Genomic DNA, 20,217 nt, shown 5'->3' with positions numbered 1-20,217 from the left:
ACATTTAGTTGCCATGTCTCCTTAGTCTCCTCCTATGAGGCTTCTTTCCTTGGTTTTGTTCACATATTCTAGGTTAGGCTGAGTTTTTGAATACCACCAGAGGTGAAGTGCCCTCCTTCACATGTCAGGGGGTACATGACATCACTGGCTGATACAAACCTCGATCACTTGGTTATTAGGGTAGCATCTGCCAAGGTTCTCTGCTCTAGAGTTACTGTTTCCTGTTTTCCACACTCTAGAAGACAGTCATTAAATCCAGACCACGTTCAAAAAGCAAAGGAGGATTCAGCTCCACTTCCTGGAAGGGGGAGCATCTACATGTACTATTTGGAATTCTGTAAAGAAGAGTATGTCCCTTCTATGAGTGATTTTTAAGAATTTTAAAAGCCACTTTTCTTAAGTATGCATTACTTTTCTAAGAAGAAAACTCAGGACACAGGATCTAAGAACTACTTTATTTTGTATCTATGAGATGATGGACGTTCACTACTTGTACCATTTCCTGATGTATGTAAGTCAAGACATTATGCTGTATATCACCAAAAAACTGCAAGAAAAATCAAGTATCAGGGAGCTCTATACAATGAATTATAAAAAGACAAGCAAGACATTGGATATTTGGGACCTTTTTTATTTTTATACACATGACAAGATTTTACACCAAGAATAGTCAGTTAAATAGTACAAATTTACATTCATGAGGAATGTTAAAAAAAATTCAACTAAAAACCCCACTTCTTCCTGTGACCACAATCCCAACATTTTACAGTGCAGAGGAGAAGGGGGCTGAGGGCATGGGGGTGGGGGACACATCCAAAACAAGTCTCTCCCAAAAGAAATAAACTTCACATTCCCTCTCCACACAGCATCCAAATTGGAAGAGTATAATTTACAGTTCATCTTTTTCAGCTGTAGATTTCTGTGAAAACAGAAAAATCAGAATACATTAAAAATCAGCACAACAAACCTTTGCTCACCAAAGGTTCATGTATGGTAAAAATGGAAATAGATCCAGCCTATTTCCATTATTGGATCTATAGGCTAGAATCTTAGCTTGGTAATCTGCAAAATAACCTAGAACCCATAAGATCAATAGTCCCTGAACAATCAAAAATTTAGAATCGGTTAATGTTACTGTAAGGCAGAAGCAAGTGGCAGAGAACATGGAAGCACAGTAGACTAAGGAGTAATCTGCTTAAAAACACCTCAAGAATGGGTGGCGAGGGCTTCCCTGGTGGTTCAGGAATAAAGAATCCATTTGCCAATGCAGGAGACACGGGTTTGATTCCTGAGCTGGGAGTATCCCACGTGCCACAGAGCAGCTGAGCCACAACTGTCGAGCCTGTGCTTTGGAGCCCAGCAGCCCTAGCTACTGAGGGCATGTGCTGCAACTACTGAAGCCCCTGCTCTGCAACAAGAGGAGCCACCGCGATGAGGAGAGTAAGCGCCTGCTCTCCACAGCCAGAGAAAGTCCGCACAGCAGCAAAACCCAGCACAGCCAACAAAAAGATTAAAATAAAGTTGCAGCCGCCAGTCCCTGCCTCCCTAGGCTCCTTGCCTATTTAAAAATTGAATGGATGGCTAAACTAAGGAAGTAAAGGCAGTGGGGAGGATCAAAATACACATTTAAATTGATTTGTTCCAGCTTTTGAATTTGATATTAGATGCCTATTTCTTGACTTTGGCAATAGTTCTGACTTTCAAGAACTAAAAATGCAAGTCCCCCTCTTGGTTTGCTCTACCTCTGCTGTTTCTTGTTCTTCCTCGTCTGTTCCTGCGTCCATCTCTTCCTCTTCATCTTGCTCTGTGTCTTCTGCAGTGTCCTCTGTTGTTTCCTCAGGTTCTTCTTCGGGTTCTTCTTCAACCTAAGGGCAACATTTATGAGCCCATAATGCATCAAACACCTTGGCTCTGTGTTCATTCTGTTCATTTAAATGTGTAAGATCATAATTAACTTTAATTCAGTTAATTCTGTTAACTACAAAACTATAGAGGAAACCCTGTAATTAGAGTTAACAGTCAAGCTAACAAAGGGAGACAGGCAAAAAAAGAAAATGGATGCGAAAGGGGAAATTTCTCATTCATTTTTAGCACAGAGCCTGATACCGGGACTCAAACATTCAGTAAGTTACATCAAACCTTTGCATCAGGGTCGATGTTTAAGCTGAGGCGAAGCATTCTTTCTATTCTGTCTCCATATGCTTTAGTGTCTGGCAAAAGATATCCTGACCGCAGTGTTGCTGTTTCAAACAAAACCACAGCAAGATCTGAAACAGTTTTGTCATCTTCATCTTCCTGAAATGGAAGGAGTCACACACTTTATTAATACTAAAGGGTACAAAGAAGTCAAATTAAAAAGAGGAGTAAGGCCGTGATACTGCTCACCTTAACTCTTCGAAGCATGTCTCTGATTAGTGGGTGTCTGGGGTTAATTTCAAATGTTTTCTTCTGGCTGGCATAATAACTGTTACAGAGTAGAAATGAACGTTAACAAATAGATCAAATTTGAGGGTCCATACATTTCCCACATTCTAGTATAACTTACATAATTACAGATAACTTTTAAAAAATCAAGACATGCTTATATATTGTTAAATCATGCTTTCCCTTTTAAAGGGCAATGTGCATGGTTAGATCAAATAGTACAATAAAGAACTACTTTATTTACTAATGAATCCCAAGTGCCTTTTGTTGAGTGGATGAACTGATTTCATGTCCTGTTCATCCCCTCTTAATGTAATCACTATCATAATTGCAGCTGTGTCTCCCCAGAGTTCTGGAACAGAACAGGCTCTGGGTGCTGCTTAAGTAACACCTTCTTCATGATGCTTCAACCAATATGGTTCCAAGAAAAATGGCACTTTTCACTAAGCTCGGCTGCAATGCATTATGGGTATACCATCATCATTGTTAGCATCCTACCTGTCCTCCATGACTGCTCTCCTTCCTGCAGTTGCAGGCTGAGGACAGGAAGGAACCTTTCTCCCTACATCTTGGCATACCTATCATACACACAGGGCTTACAGAATTATGCCTTGATTTCTCAATCCTGACTAGTCTGAACATTGCAAAAGAGTAGTGATGTCTACTGTGGAGCATCAGTATATAGACACAGTAGGTGCTCAAATGTTTGTTGGATAGAAGGTACCATCCTGTTAATAAATGACTGAAAAGATGGACTTAAATGGCTACTGTACTGTTGCAATGGAATATAAGCAGAAACCCATTTTCCACCTGACATTTACAATCTAGCCAAGGTACAAGACAAATAAAACAGCACTTTGGCATCTGATTTTATAAATATTATACACTTGAGCCATGCTAATTATGAAATATAGGTATATTTTAAATGGAGTTTAGGGATTGAGACAATGTAAACTACACTTCGGATAGAAGAATCCTTAAGCTACGGTTGGGGGAAAAAAGTGTGACAATAGGTAGCTAGTTAGAAGACAGTCCAGGTAGAAGAGAGAATAAAAGCAAGGAAGAAGTCATTTTCAAAACTATGGTTGTTACATTAAAATATAAACCTGAAATACACATTTCTTAAAAATAAAGGGTACCAAAGACCTAGTGTACCTCCAGTACTTGGTCCTTGAGTTCAATTGCTGGTTGTGCATCTTCTACCCTGTATTTAGTGGAGAATACCACTTGGGGTAGAAGGGGTAATTAAAAAGGATTTAACTCATTTAAGAAATGTAACTGTCCTTAACTTCATCTTTAACTATTATCTGAAAATGTAAAGGCAGTCCACATACAAGCAGAAAACCTAATGCTGAAAGACATTATATGTAACAGATTAAGAAAATTTCCATCTGTATATAAAATACTAAATATAAATCACAAGTACAAGACCTTTTCTTTAGTAAATCTAATCATTTTGTCAACTTCTCTATAATGGAGAGTGGTAGACACTTAAAACCCATTAGTTCTTTGTGTAGAAGCTGTGTTATCTTCTAATGGGAGGCTGGGCGAGAGCTTACATCCTGGCAGGGCCTTCCCTGAGGATGCTTACTTGGTTGAGATGTCCTTGCCTGTCTGGTATGCCTGGGCTTTCATGATCCTCTCCATGTTGCCAGACCACCCGTACTGGCTGGCTACCAGAGCACACGGAGACTCTGTCAGGCGCTGAGACACCACAGCCTTCTCGATCTTTGGAGGAGAAAGCGAAAGTTAGTTATCTCTAAATATCAACAATAAAGGTCGTCAAGTAATTGCATTTCAACTCCTTAAGGACTCATCACTTAGGATCACAAACAGGCAGTTCAGAAAAGTACCTCTTATTCAGATTCTTAGGAAAACTGTCATTTCATAACTGAATTTCTTAGTCAGAAATACTTAAACTTTCAAAAACATATACAACTTAAGTTTAACCTGTAAAAATTTAAGCTATTGTAAAGACAATATTAAATTATGAAAAACTTTCAGTTACAAAGAAAAAAAAAGTACCTACATACAGAATAATTACATATCCCTGTAATTCTTCAGTTCATCAATTTTAAGCTTGTCCTCCCAATAATGTAACAATATTAAGTGTTCTGTATAACTTTTAATGACTACAAAAGTAACCAGTTACAAAGTTTAATTTGCTAACAAAACAATTTTTTAAAACACAGATGCTAAAATTTTCAGTGTTTCTAATTTCTAGAATACCTTGTCCTTGAGGGCTTTATCTTTCATCCAGTTTAGCAGAGGCTCAAATTCTTTCTCAACTGCTTCACGACTCTCCTTACTTTTCTCACTTTCATCAAACTTCACTCCTTCTTTGGCAACATTCTGGAACCTCTTCCCGTCGAACTCGGGAAGAGCCTGAATGCAGTATTCGTCCACAGGTTCTGTGAGATAAATCACTTCATAGCCCTTTTTCAGAAGTCGCTCAACAAAGGGAGAAGATTCGGCCTACAAAATTAAAAGAAATAACACAAATTTCCAGTTTGGCCTTAGTATGTTTTCTTCATCCAAGTAGGTACATTTATAGAGTACCAACAATCCCGTTTTATGGGTAGGGAATTAAGAGATGCAGAGAATACAAATGACTTTTCTTCCTGTCAGTAACTGACCAGGTCTCAGAACTATTTCAGTTTACAAATTTTCCTTTTTTTCTCTCTCAAGAGTTGGCTATAAATCAGTCCCTAGCTACACAGCAGACCAGTCGAAGTTCTCTCACCTCTTTCCTGCTGGCCCCAGCCATGAAGTAGATTTTGTCCTGCTTCTCCTTCATTCTTTCCACATACTGGTCTAGACTAGTCATGTCACTTGGATGGTGAGAAGACTGGAATCTAAGAAGTTTGGCAAGACGTGTTCGATTTGAGTGATCTTCTATCACACCAAGCTTGATGTTGGTACCAAATTCTTTCCAAAAAGTATCATTGTATTTCTCATCAGCAATCTTCTTGATCATGTCCAGAGTTTTACGGACAAGCTTCTTTCTAATCACCTAAACAAAATGACAGAATAACTCATTAGAGAACTTCCTCACAAACTTTTGAGAACCTACACTATGTAAGGTAGCAGGGGAGTAGTGGAGAAAGATACAAAGACACTGGTATTTACCAAGGGGGGCAGGGAATGGCCAAGTATTCCTGTGTCAGACTGAATGGAAACTTAAGTTGTCACTGGCAACAGTTACAAGATTGCTTTCATGTTTATATTCTAACTTTAGACCAGATAGTACATATATATGGGTGCTCACTGGACAGCTCTTTCAACTTCTATGTTTGAACATTTGGATTGGAGAAAGAAATGGCAATCCACTCCAGTGTTCTTGCCTGGAGAATCCCATGGATGCAGGAGCCTGGTAGGCTGCAGTCTATGGGGTCGCTAAGGGTCGGACACAACTGAAGCGACTTCACTTTACTTACCTTAAGCAGTTTATGTTGCTGAAGTGTCTCACGGGAAACATTCAAGGGGAGATCATCCGAGTCCACCTGCAGACAGCAAAAGTTCAACAAGCAATACAAACGTCAGAGAAAAACAAAACCAACCGACCAAAAAAAACCCACTTTAAGACCCCCACTCTACTCCCCTCTTCCCCCAATAACCTCCAGATACTTACAACACCCTTGACAAAATTCAGGTACTTGGGCATCATATCATGGAAGTCGTCTGTGATGAATACTCGGCGCACATACAGCTAAAGTGGAGACCAAAAAAACAAAGGTCACTTTCTGGAAATCATGCTTCCAAATTTTAAACTCAGTTTATACTATTTAAAAACTCACCTTAATGTAATCACTCTTCTTGGATCCATATTCATCAAACAGACCACGTGGGGCAGATGTGGGTACGAATAAAATTGACTTGAAGGTAACTTCCCCTTCAGCAGTAAAGTGGATATATGCCATGGGGTCATCGCTTTCCTAGAAAGTTGGTATCTTGGGTCATTCAAAAGGCACATGGAAAAGGCAGTGCAAAGGCTAAGCAACATAGGGTGTGGTACACATGCAGTTTAACAGTCAACTAACAAAAAAGTTCCTTTACCAAATAAGTGAAGGGGAGAGGAAGGCAAAGAGGGAAGAAGAAACAGTTAAGACTGCACTTCTAACTGGCTGGACATGGCTATTCTGATGTGGCTGTCAACAGTTCTCTATTGCCTACCCCTGGGAAGGATGGCTGAGTCTAGGTTCTACACACGTGAGAGGATAGGACAGGAAAACCACCATCCTGTCTAAATGACAAAATGACGTAAGAAATTTTGTGAGTGTACTGTTCAGCTAAAAAAGCATTCAGCAACAGATTTTTTCCAAGAAACTTGGACTGCAGCAGTGGATCCAAGAGGTATATAAGAACAGAAAATTCCTATATTATCCATACTGAGCACCTGAAATGTAGCTAGTCCACAGTGAGATGTGTTGGTCAGTGTAAGACATACACCAGACTTTGATAATGTAGCACCAACAAATATCCCACAAAAAACCCCAATCAAACAAAAAAACCAAAAAGGACCAATTTTTTGTATTGATTACCTGTTGAAATACTATTGGAATACTGGGTTAAAAAAACATAGACTATTAAAAGTTAACTTGGCCTGTTTCAATTTTTTTTTTAATGTAGCCTCTAAAAGACTTAAAATCACACACTGCTCACATATTTCTAATATGGCTTTTAAGATGTAAGTACCTCTATATATGCTAGGATTTTAGGTTACACGAGAATGAAAAAGGAGGCAGAACCAAGGGAAAGTTTTTAGAGGTAAAGCTTAAAGGTAGTTGGATGTTAACGTAAGGGAAACAAAGGTTAAGTAACAAATCAGCAGATAGAATAAAGAATACAGAACAATCAGAGTCCAGTAGCAAGATCTAGACCAGGGGTTGGCAAACTCTGGGTGCCACTCACAAGAAATTTCATCAGGACACAACCTCATCATATACTGTCTATGGCTGCTTTCAAACTATGGATAGGAGAGTTCTGACATGTCACAGATCCTATAGTTCATGAGCTTAAAATATTTACTAGCTGACCCTTTAATTAAAGGTCTGCTGATTCCTGATCTAGGCTAAAAATACAGATTAGAGAACCCCGAGAAGGAGCTGGAGCCTGAATCCACAACAGTGGTTAAGACTGCATGATGGACACAGTTTTCTCTAGCCATGCTAAGTTCATTAAATTGTTCTATTTGTACAAAATGCTGTTTGAGAAAACATTAACTTGAAACCATCTTAGTCAAAGCTAGTTTTGGATTCTAAGAGTTATAAGAAATGATCAGTAAAAAAAAAAAAAAAGGCAAGACAACAGATTTAGTCATCATTTCTAGGCATGGCCTCAAAATAAATGTTTGATGTTGTAAACAAGCCTTTAAGATTATGGTAAAGGACATTCAATAGCATGATTTTATGCCTTACAGGTTCTGTAGCAAAAATCAAGCATCTATTGACGTAGGTGGTTCTTAATTTTTTTTGTAGCATAAAGCCTTGGTGATCTAGTCTAGAAGCCTATAGATTCCATCTCAGAGTAAAGTTTTTAATGCATAATATAAAACACACAGGATTAAAAAGGAAACTGGTTGTGCTGAAATAGTTATAAACCTGTGTTTAAACCTATTTTTGATATAGGGATGTTTTCTTATTACATTATTTTAAAATAACATTTACCTTTGAAAATGATTTGTAGAAAGCTTTGTATTCATCCTCCTCTACTTCTTTCGATGGTCTCTGCCATATGGGTTTGATATCGTTCATCAGTTCCCAATCCCAGACAGTTTTTTCAACCTGAAGTTACAGTATTTGATTAGTTTCTCCTAAGTTACACCAATGGTATCAATAGTTATAGTACAGTAACTACAGCTTTAGAACATTTCAAAATAATATAGGGTATCTCTATTGTAATATGGTTCCTGCCAAATGGATCAAAATTTTTTTTAAAGGGCTTCTCTGGTGGTCCAGTGGTTAAGAATCTGCCTTGCAATTCAAGGGACACTGGTTTGATCCTGGTCTGGGAAGATCCCACACACCATGAAGCAACTAAGCCTGGGCTCCACAACTGAGACCCATAACAGCCAAATAAATAAATAAATATTCAAAATTTAAAAAAAAATTTTTTTAAGTATCTCTCTAAATATTTAAGACTGATATTTAATACAAGAAAGGCAAATGGTTGTAATAATTGGTAACAATCCAATTAAGATTTTTTTCAGTTATTTTTAACTAGCTAAAATGTTATTTCTTGAATATATGTTTTGAGGTTAGAAGGATATACATATTATGTATTTCTATTTCATGACTTACAGAAATCCAACATCTTATATATTTCTCAAAATTCACCATTACTTCTACCTACTCTGCTACCTGAGCAGACCAGAGAATTAATTTAATTTATTTAATTATAGTTCATATCTATGTGACAAAAGATGCAAAAAGATTTCAAGATTTTAAAATTCAAGACTTATCATAAGCCACCAGTCCTGGGCAATATATAAAAGTCAGAGAATAATTCATAAAAATGATCTGCGTTTGCTACTTAAAACTTTCTAAGGAGAGAAAACGCACACAAACAGCTTGGATTTTAAAAGCTGGGCCTGCAGACAAGGCCTTGAGAAAAGATCATGAAGAACTGAAGCTTAAATCAGTCTGTGCATATCCAGGTTTCTGTGTTTTTTCTAACATAATCTAAAAAATATTTTCCATCTTTGTTCTCCCATCTCCCCTGCCTTGGTTTTACCGAGATACAATTGAGATCATTACTATACGAGTTGCAGGTGTACCACATAAAGGTTTACACATATTGTGAAAATGATGACCACAGTAAGCTAACCTCCATCATCTCATACAGATGAGAATAAAAGAATAAACAATTTTAAGAAATGGACCAAAAGAAAAAATCTCCTTATAATGAGAACTCTCAGGAATTAAGACTCTTACAGCTTTTCCATACATTCCAGAGCAGTGCTGGCCCCACCACACTGTCTCTTGTGTCCCTGGTGCTCGTTTATAACTGGAAGGCTGTATCCTCTGACCACCTTCCTCCAACCCAAACCCCTCTCCTGCAACAAGAAATCTTACCCCTTTTTCTAGGAATCTGGTACCTTATAACCTAAACAATATTTTAAGTAGGAGGATGAACCGGGCTTACTTTTTTAGTTTTTGGTTTCTTTTCGTCTTCCTCTTCTTCTACTGCAGCTTCATCATCAGATTCTTCTTTATCTTCTTTTGCTGCTTCTTCTTCTTCAGCAGGTTCCTCAACCGTTTCGGTCTGTTTATGTAGAAAATAGAATGATGGTTAAGCTAATGTTTCATAATTCTTGATTTTATCTATAAGATATGAAAAAAAATTACAGCTCAAAAAAATAGTCTTCAGTAAGAAAATACTGAGTATCCTGCATTAGAAGAACCAGATTTAACCTTCATTTTTATGTGTTAAATATTTAAATATGTCCAAGATAATATACATATATAAATTTTATTCATATAAATTTACCTTGCTGCTCCATACATAAATAGGAAAGTTTATGAACTGTGAATATTTTTTCACGAGGTTTTTAATTGTATCCAATTCAAGGTAATCAGATGCTTCTTCTTTTAAAACAAGGCTACAAGGAAAATAAGACATTTAGAGACACGTCATTATTTAAAAGTTCTGATATATAAATTTGTGTAAATATTCATTTGATTATAATAGCCAACTGTGCATAACCCACAAAGCCCCCATCATTCATGTTAAGAACTCTTATCACCAATAAAGGTTTGTGAGCTAAATGTACCAAATATGGGTATAGTAAAAGGAAGAATCTTTCTTGCACTCCCTCAAGTGGAAAACAGTCTTCATTATAAGCAAAAAATGAAAAGGTTTCCAATCTCCTCAATGTGCTGGATTTTTTTTCATTTGAAGAACAGAAATCTTAAGCTAGCCGAAGGTGGGAAGTCTGCAATATTCTGGAGAAAAGTTGAATCATACGCACTCTGCTAGCTTCCCTAGAAATTAACTGATTACATACTATAGACAGTTAACCCCTAATAAAAACACGTTCCTTAAGAAAAAGCTAGAGGGCATCTCTGATGGCTCAGCAGTAAAGAATTCACATGCCAATGCAATAGTCATGGTTTTGATCCCTGATCCAGGAAGATCCCACATGCCATGGAACAACTAAGCCTGTACATCACAACTATTGATCCTGCGCTCTAGAGCCTGGGCGCTGCAACTACTGAGCCCACGTGCCCTAGAGCCCATATTCTACAAGAGAAGCCACTGCAGTGAGAAGCCCACGCACCATGACTAGAGTAGACCCTGTTCACTGCAACTACAGAAAAGCCTGCGCAGCAACAAAGAGCCAGCACAGTCAAAAATAAATAAATGAATTTATTTAAAATAATAGCTAGAACATTAATCTGAACTACTGTTTATTTGCACTAAACAAAAAGGAGCCACCCACCTGTTATATGTGACTATTTGTTAATAGTTAAAAGTCAGTTATAGTCAGTTATAAATAGTTATAGTCGTAACAGTTAAAGTCAGTTCTTTAGTTAAATCGCCACATTCCAAGTCAACAGTCACATGTGGCAAGTGGCTGCCATACTGGACAGAGTAGTGAAAGACCATGTCTACCACAGAAAGTTCTATCAGGAACAGCACTGGCTGAGATAATAACTACAGTACCAAAAACTGAAGCACTGCTGCTGCTTCTTCCTTACCACCCTTGCTGCAAACTTCTCCTCCACCCACCGAAAATAACAGCCACATCATACTCTCAAACACAGTGGGTAGCCCATATCTTGATGTCTGTGCTCCCAATAGAAATGGATAATGTTGTATCCATGGTCCCCTCCTTGCCTCAAAAAGCGTATAGTTTAGGAGGAGTTTCCAGCAAGTACACAGTACATGATGACCCAGCCTAGTGAGGGGACTAAACTCTGGTCTCGGAGTATACATACTAGTGATCCTAGGTTGGTACCAAGTTGCATCAGTTTTGGATGCAAATTGAAGCTGATGATTAGACATCTTAGTCAGGTATTCAAGAGGCAATTAGATATATAAGCTTAGAACCCAGTAGCAAGATCTAGACCAGGGGTTGGCAAACTCTGGTTGCCACTCACAAGAAATTTCATCAGGACACAACCTCATCATATACTGTCTATGGCCGCTTTCAAACTATGGATAGGAGAGTTCTGACATGAGAAATCTCACGATCCTACAGTTCATGAGCTTAAAATATTTACTAGCTGACCCTTTAACTAAAAGTCTGCTGACTCCTGATCTTGGCTAAGAATATAGATTAGAGAAGCCCGAGAAGGAACTGGAGCCTGAATCCACAACAGTGGTTAAGACTGCATGATGGACACAGGACACAGAGGGCTAAAACTGAACTTCTGAAGAAAAGAGACTATCAACATTTAAGAAACAGGCAAAGGAAATTTAAAAAAATGATGCTAGGTACTGAGTGGATTGTTTTAAGGAGTGAGCAGTAAAATGCAAATTCTGTAGAAAACACAAAAGAAAAACTCAAAAAAAAAAAAAAAAAAAGAAAGAGAGACACTATTGCTGGGGATCACAGCAACTAAAATAAGACTGAATCCATTGGATTTAGCAACAAGGAATACTGGTAATTTATTTCCATGGAAAAGTGGTGGATAAAGTCAAAATACCGTGGGCTGAGGGGGGAACAGAAGGTGAAATAGCAGCAAAGGCAAGTCTGCTTTTTCGAAACGCCCAACAGTAGATAGGAAAGAAAACGAGACAGCACGTGCCTGACAGCAGAAAGGTGCATCACCTGCCTGCCCCTCCTCCCAGAGAGACTTCAATACGTTTACACTTTGATGGCAAAGAGGAAGGTGTTCAGGAAAGGCTGACTTTAAAAGATGCAGTAGTACTTAATTCTCTCATCTCTGAGGAGACGGCATGAGAGACAACAGATGAGAAGCAGTGACTAGCTTTAGGGAGAAATGCAGAAGATAGAATAAGCAGGAGGGGCAGAAGCCATTTTATGTTAGCATTTACAAGATGCTGATTTCATGATCTCATTTATTCTTCACTAAATCTCTCATAAGTGGTGGCTCACTAGGGCTAAGAACAGGAGTAGGGAGGAAACACTCGTCTGACAGCCTCTACTTTACTGGCCCAGTATTAAGATGAAGTAACATGTAGGTAGGGCAAGATCTTGAACTTGCTACTTCCTTGCCTTTGCTCTTTTCCCTTTGGCCATTCTAGACTTTCAGTTCCTCAAATGTGCCTCTGAAACTGTCCAACGTGCAGTGCTTGCTGCCTAGAACATCTGAACCTAACTCAAAACCATTTCAGAAAGACCTTCTGATAAGGGGGTTGTCCCTTAGCTTCGTTTCTGGCATTTGCCATTCTGAAATTATTTCTTGTGTTTTCTTTCTTAGTTGAATGAGCCATGTGAAAGGAGGAACAGCCACTGTCTTATTCTCCACTGTAGCCCTAAACTCTAGCAGTTAATAGACATTCAAGCAAGTATCCACTGAGTGAATTGGTGGGGTAGGCCTTGAAGAAAAAAGGCAATTTTGCCCAAGGAAAGGAGAACCTGTTGTCAAGTTTCGTTTACTGACCAACCATCCATACTACTTCATGCAAACTGTCCTGATGACCCTTATCCATTCATACAAATATCTGCCAGTCACACATTAGCCACTGGGAATGGAGTATCAACAAAATGTTTGCTCATGTGGAACTTCTATCTAGACATCTCACCTGTCTCTTAGCAACAAAAGACACAAACACCTCTTGGGACATCATTTTCTGTCTTTCTAGTTAAGAGATGTGATTTACCTGTATTCTCCTACCACCTAACAGAGAGGGCACTTGGGTATAACTATCAGTGATGCCTCCTAAAGAGATCAGGATATGTGAATGTTAATAACAAAGGGAGGGAAAGGTAAGTTTACAATGAAAAATTAGTAAAAATACTAAAATGCAGTTGTCTAGTTTTTATTAAAGGAAAATTTGTGACAGTGAAGGCAAAAAATGTCTTCTGGGATGAAGAAAATGTTGAAATGATAAGATATATGTTTGTTTCCTACTTGCATATTTAAAAATCAGTTATACTGAGACAATTTTAAACTGAATTAAGAAAAAAAGGAAAAAGCAGGGCTGTGGGCACATTTTCACTTGGCAGAACTGGGTAAGTCAACTGACTTCTAAATTGGAATTTATCTCTATGATGGAGATAAAAAAACAAAAGCAAGAAAGCTGTCCTGTCTCCTGTCTGCTTCACACTTCACAGTGCTGTAAGCACCAGGAGATAACTGGGACTAAGATCTGCCTTGTTTACACCAACAATAGTTACTGGCTTGGGATTTCCCTGGAGGCCCAGTGATTAAGACTCCAAGCTTCTACTGAAGGGGATGCAGGTTTGAACCCTGGTTGGGGGCAGGAGGAAAAGGGGACGACAGAGGATGATGGCTGGATGGCATCACTGACTCGGTGGATTTAAGTCTGAGTGAACCCCAGGAGTTGGTGACGGACAGGAAGGCCTGGCGTGCTGCGATTCATGGGGTTGCAAGGAGTCGGACACGACTGAGACCGAACTGAACTGAACTGGGGAACTCAGATCAGATCCCCCACGTCTTGGGGTAACTAAGTAACTAGAGAGCCCATGCACTGCAACAAGAGAAGCCCATTCATGGCAACCACTGAGCCCGTGTGCTTGAGAGCCGGTGCTCCACAATAAGAGAAGCCCTTGTAACTCAATGCAGCCCCTCCCGGCCCCACAAAGGTGGTGACTTAAAATTCCACTTCAAATTCGATGACTTGTAACTATCCTCAGTCATGTCTGACCCTTTGCAACCCCATGGACTGTAGCCTGCCCGGCTCCTCAGTCCATGGGATTCTCCAGGCAAGAATACTGGAGTGGGTAGCCATTCCCTCTCCAGGGGATATTCCCAACCCAGGGATTGAACAAGGGTCTCAGCATTGCAGGCAGATTCTTTACCATCTGAGCCACCAGACAAGATCTAACTATCCTCCAGTGAGACATTTTCTTCCAGAGAACTTTCATAACTCTCTTTCAGGTCCTTTATCTGTACCTGTTCTCTCTAACCTGCCCCCAACCCTAGTTACAATCTTGAATATTTTCAACGGTTACCCAGGTTACTGAGAGTCTCTTCTCAACCGCCCCTGCCACCCTCCATACCACCTTCAGAAAACTTTAAAAACTTCATTACAATTTCAATGAGTAACTGCCACTGCCTGAAATGCATTCCTTGAATCTTATGAACACATTGTATTGCCAAGCCCTTATCCACGATGCTCCACAGACTGCCACCACTTTTCTGAGTCCTGCTTCCCTGGAAAACCTGGACAAGCCACCTGTCTGTGAGTCCTCTGACGCGCCTTCAGCTGGAAGAGCTAACCCTTCCTACTTGATGCCCTCCATCGACAGCAGCCACCATAACTCTGGGTCTGGTCCTTAGCAAGGTCTCAAAATACTTAACATGATGAGAACTGGTCTCACATTCCTCATTTTTACAGGCAAAGAAATTAAGGTCCAGAATAGGCCATTGGCTCAGAGAGCTAGAATTGGAGAGTCAAGAGCCTGGCTATGGCTATTAATTCTCATTACAAGTGAGTAATACTCACGTAATGGTTGTTCCCCGTCCGAGAGTGTTTCCTCTGGGGTCAGCAATTACAGAAAATTCATTGGAGTCGGACTCCCAGATGTGTTGGGTGTCATTGTTGTGTTTTGACGTGACAATAACTTTATCTGCCACAAGGAAGGCAGAATAGAAACCAACACCAAACTGACCGATCAGTTCCGATGTTGACTGGCCATCTTCTTGTGCCTCAGTCATTTTGTTTAAAAACTCGCTTGTTCCAGACTTGGCTATGGTGCCAAGGTTTTTCACCAACTCCTCCCGGGTCATTCCTACACCAGTGTCTGTGACATGCAGCAGGTTCTTCTCCTTGTCACACTAAAACCAAGAACAAGACAATTACACTTGCTTAATACTCACAATATGGAAAGGAAATACTCAGCTATATACTGAGAAGCTATCAGTTTTGAAGCACATCAATCCAATGCAGGAAAAAAACTGAACTCCTTCCCTCCTCCAGATAGTATTTTATGGTCTTTTCAAAAAGCACACATCTTAAGTACAAACATCTTTCTTTATAAAGAAGAATTTTAAGTTTAGTGTATTTGATAAAATATCGATCAATGTAAGAAGGCAAGGACCAGTCTAAATGTCAATGGGCAGAGATAGACCTAAACAGAACAAGTTATTTAAGGGGAAAAACAAAAAAATCAAGAAAAATAAAATTTTATGTTTTCTCTATTCATTGATAGAAGATAAAAGGATCTGAAACTTAAATGACTTATGTCTTTTCTGTCTTTGTAATCTGTGGGGATCAATGTTCTTCACTAAATATTCCCGGCTCTCTGCCTTCCGGAAATATTACCGGAATATATTTCCCTCACTGATAGTTGGTTAAGGCCATGTGACAAGTTCTGGCTAATGAGTTACAAGTGGGAGTCAAAAGCATGGCTTTCAGGGTGGAGCCTTTAACTGGTATGAGACCCTCCAAGCTTTCTTTGCACCATGACAACCAGCTATACGCCAGATGGCAGCTGCTCCATCAGCCTGTGTCCTAGGGTGAGGATGATGCAAAGCAGAGGCCCCAAGGCAGCCTGTGATTAATGACTTAAAGCCAGGGGTTGGCAAACTTTTTCTGGAAAAGGACCAGAGAGTATCTTAGGCTTTATAGGCCGTACGGCCTCTGTCAAAAGCAGTCACAGATAATTCACAAATGGGCATGGCTACGTTCCAATAAAACTTTATCTATAAAAACAGGCAGCAGGTTGGATTTGGCCCACAGGCCATATTTGACTGACCCCTGATTTAAGTCCCTGACAGTTGGTAGTTAACTGTTACTGCCCCTAACCTAGTCTACCTTGACTGACAATGGATTCCCTATCTCTAAGAGTTCTTTCCACTTTAAAATTGTTCTAAGCTTACCTTAATTTTAACCGTCAACTCCTCATTTCCAGCAAGAGCATTTTCATCAGTCAGTGATATTAGTCTTATCTTATCTAAAGCATCAGAAGCATTTGAAATCAGTTCTCGCAGGAAAATCTAAATGGAAGCCAGATTTAATACACACTTCAATTAGCCTCAAAATACATGACATCAAACTTAACGTCAAATTCATTTCTCCTCTGTACTCTGAAAAAACTCTCTTTAAGGACTAGAGAGTATTATGGTATAAGGGTGGCTTTACTCTCTTGCTAAAAGGAGATACAGTTCTTTACACAAAGGACTGGAACAACTATATAGAACACTTGAACTGATCAGAGTAGTTACTACTCTATTTCCCTTCTTAGTGACCTTAATGTATTCAATACTTAGACTCAGTTTGTATGAATGTCCTTAAGACTCACAACTATTCAGCAAGCCATGAACACAAGTGGAGGGGAAAGGGAGAAAGAAGAGAAAATGTCTCTCCCCCTTCCCACAAATACAAATAGGTATCTAGTAGCCATTCGTGCACATGCTGGGTCTTTAAACTTTGACAACTGTTTGTGTAAGCATATTAACTATTGGCTTCCCTGGTGGTTCAGTGGTAAAGAAATCTGCCTCCAAGGCAGGAGTTACAGGTGTGATTCCTGGGTCAGGAAGATTCCCTGGAGAAGGAAATGGCAACCCACTCTAGTATTTTTGCTTGGGAAATCCCATGGACAGAGGAGCCTGGTAGGCTACAGTCCATGGGGTCACAAAGAGTCACACATGGCTTAAGGACTACACAACTAAACAGCAACAAAGCACATTAACTGTGAAAGTCATCAAGTTAGCTACCATACAGAAACAAAATAACATCATAACCACAGGCTGCTTACCTCTTTATTTTTATACAATGAATTGATGATGAGTTTCATCATTCTGTTAACTTCAGCTTGGAAGGCAAACTTTTCTGATTTCTCTCTAAGTTCTCTTATTTGGGATGCATTTAATCCATCCAACTGAATAGCTTCTTCCTCTCTGAGGAAAAAAATTTGATCAACTAATATTGCATTACTTAGTTCCCTCCAAAAATACAGCATCTGTGATGAAAGCACAATGGTCTTAAAGGTTGAAAGGGTAAAAAGGAAACCTTTATATTACCAGTCTACCATCTCACTATTATTTTTCCACAATGATAGGTTACTTTTAATACCAAGCTGGAAACACTCTATGCTTAAAATTGTCAGAAAAGTGAACCCAACTTTCCTCTATTATAAAGCAAAGTCACACACATTTCTGTTCCCTCACATGGGACACATGCCAGGGAAACTCTGGCTTCTAAGGCTCTACAAAGTTTTAAGTCCTAAAAGGCTGAATGAAAACATTGCTCAACAGACGTAAATCTTTTTAATTACAAAGTGTACACACTTACTGAGCATACAACCAAAGTCTTTTCTAAGATCTTAGCAAGGCTATAGTGCTAGTATTCTGAAATAGTTACCAAAATAGTTTCCAAGGGAATTAATTCATCTTATTCTGACCAGTCATTCTTAGGGGCAAAGTCAGGAGATACTATGCATGCACACAGTTGCTACCTCTAATGTCTTTATTTTTCACCTATTTAAATTCAGAGTACTTCTGGGCCTTTGGAGAAGAGATACAAAGAAGCTACAGCCTTCCAGGTTCCCAAGGGGTTATATGTATAGGTTCAGAAGAACACAAACCTCTGTACTACTTCATCATCTGTCCTTGAGCCTTCTCTACTTTTACCCAGATCTTCTTCCACTGTCCCATCCACATCCACTTCGTCGTCAGCCCGCACTGACCCTAAAGGAAGATTTAACATCAGAAAACTCTCACACATCGTTGCTTCATGTACTTCTCATGAAGTACCAAGATGGAACAGGGCCAGGGTAGGGGTTGCAAAATTCACTTGGTAAATATTGGAGCCGGCGATGGAAGAATGGATCCACCGGTTTAAATAACCGATGTAAACCCAAGTCGGCATATTTCTTATTTCAATTCAGACAGTGAGGTCCCTCAGGAGATTTTTAAATACGGAGGTGTCCATCACCTCTAAAAGGGTAGCCCCGGGATCCTTTATAAATACTGTTTAGCCGACTTGATACCAGGTCCTTTCTACATTCACACGTGTTGCGCGCAGGCCGAGACAAGGCCTCCAAACTGACCATGCCAAAACTTAGGCCTTCAATATCACAGGTCAGAAAGCACAAAGTGTTTGTGCAACCTCTACCCAGGAGAACTGAAATTGGCCCCAGGGGCCTGAGAAAAGGAAGAGATAATAAATTTTAGGACCTTAAGGAGCTAGAGTAAAAGTGAATCAAACCGCTGACACTGCCGGTCTGCTGCCCCAGGGCCCCACGCTCCACAGCCCAACAGCTAAGAAAGGAAACTCGCGTTGGCGAGGAGACTAGGGGCGGGGGGTGGGGGTGGGGGTGCCCTCAAACTCTGATGATCAAAGGTTGCGGCGTCTGACAAAAGTCCTCCGGAAAAGGCACAAGTGATGCTCCTGGGGGGGCGCGAGCCCGAGGGAGGCCCCACCCCGAGGAGGCTGAGACTGCTAGGAGCGGACACCAGATCTTACGGGATTTAAACGACTCCAGTCCCCTTTTATGCTTCCAGAAGGTGACAGAAAAGGAAATCCCCCCAACCTCTTTCGAGGAAGAGCGATGGACACCCCCATTGGCCCAAACCCTAACCCTGTTATCCCCTCCTCCCAGGCTCAACGCCCCCAGAACCTTCGAGAAGAGGCCGCGCTTGAGGAGAGGGGGGCGTCCCGGGGTGCCCTCTCCTCCAGGACCACTCACCGAAGGTCAGCAGGACGCAGCAGAGGCCCAGCACCCACAGGGCCCTCATGGCGCACGGCCGGTGAGTCTCAAGTCCCCTTTGAGCTCAGGAGCCGCCTCCGCCCCCTCCTACGCCGGAGTTCCGAGGCTCACACCTCAAGCCGCGCGATCCGCCCACTACCCCCCGAGCGGGTCCGGCCGCTTTTCACCCCCACTTCTCGCGGGCGGGGGACGGGAAACACGAACCCACCAATCGTACCGCACCACGCACCCGCTGTACCCAATGGGGACTCGTGGGGGGGACCGCAGTTCACCAATCGGAGCTGTCCAGGTGCGGTGCCCGATGCCCGAAGCGTGGCTCCTCCCGATTGGCCAGTCCTGGCCCCTTTTCTCCAATCAAATGGTTCCGCGGGCCCCTCTCACTCGGAACCGCCCCTTTACTTGGGTTCTTCTGGCCTCTAAGGGAAACCGTCCAATGAACGTCAGCACAGAACTCATCCCCACTTGTGGAGAGGTCGCGCGGAACCACTTCCGGATCCTAGAGCGCGTTTATTCCGTGCCCAGGGGAAGCGGTAGCCATGGCAACGAGTTCTCCACCTTTTCCGTGTCCACGCGTGGGGTCACGTTGGGAATGATTCCAGAGCGACTTTTCGCAGTCAGCTTTCTATTTGACAGTGCTTCTCAGTAAAGAGACACACGTGAGAGGTTGAAAATACCTAAGCGCTTTTCCATGCGAGTGACGAAGAACTACAGTTCCCAGCATGCAACGTACTAGAGAGGAAACTCCGTAGCGCATGCTGGGAATCGTAGTCTTTGGTCAGCTGCGTAGTTTGGCTCTTCCTTCTGCAGTTCTACCCCCGTGTCTTTGCGGGAGCTTGCGCCGGGTGTTGTGGAATTTACCCGTTGTTCCCATTGCCGTAGAGGTTTGTACGTATTCCAGACTCTCCAGTGTACATCTTTTAGAAGCGGGCCTAGAAAGCCCCCAAGGCCTTGGCCGAGACCCCTCCGTGTTCTGGGGGGCGGCCTCT

General features: G+C 40.9%; 1 protein-coding gene across 1 annotated transcript; it reads right to left on the bottom strand.

Moving 5' to 3' along the window:
- Positions 1–616: 616 nt before the first annotated feature.
- On the bottom strand, positions 617–19,356 carry HSP90B1 (heat shock protein 90 beta family member 1). The gene is made up of 18 exons (NM_174700.2): positions 19,211–19,356; positions 18,107–18,209; positions 17,279–17,420; positions 16,401–16,517; positions 15,025–15,356; positions 9,913–10,024; positions 9,568–9,687; positions 8,091–8,207; positions 6,222–6,359; positions 6,056–6,133; positions 5,862–5,927; positions 5,168–5,437; positions 4,654–4,899; positions 4,016–4,152; positions 2,386–2,464; positions 2,140–2,295; positions 1,743–1,865; positions 617–919 (listed from the first exon to the last, which is right to left on the bottom strand). The coding sequence occupies exons 1-18, from the start codon at positions 19,257–19,259 to the stop codon at positions 890–892; spliced, it is 2,415 nt and encodes an 804-aa protein (NP_777125.1). The 5' UTR covers positions 19,260–19,356; the 3' UTR covers positions 617–889.
- Positions 19,357–20,217: the final 861 nt, after the last annotated feature.

This window comes from Bos taurus, chromosome 5 (assembly GCF_002263795.3).
Source record: "Bos taurus isolate L1 Dominette 01449 registration number 42190680 breed Hereford chromosome 5, ARS-UCD2.0, whole genome shotgun sequence".
NCBI classification, from domain to species: Eukaryota; Metazoa; Chordata; class Mammalia; order Artiodactyla; family Bovidae; genus Bos; species Bos taurus.
This window is presented reverse-complemented; position numbering and strand designations above follow the sequence as displayed.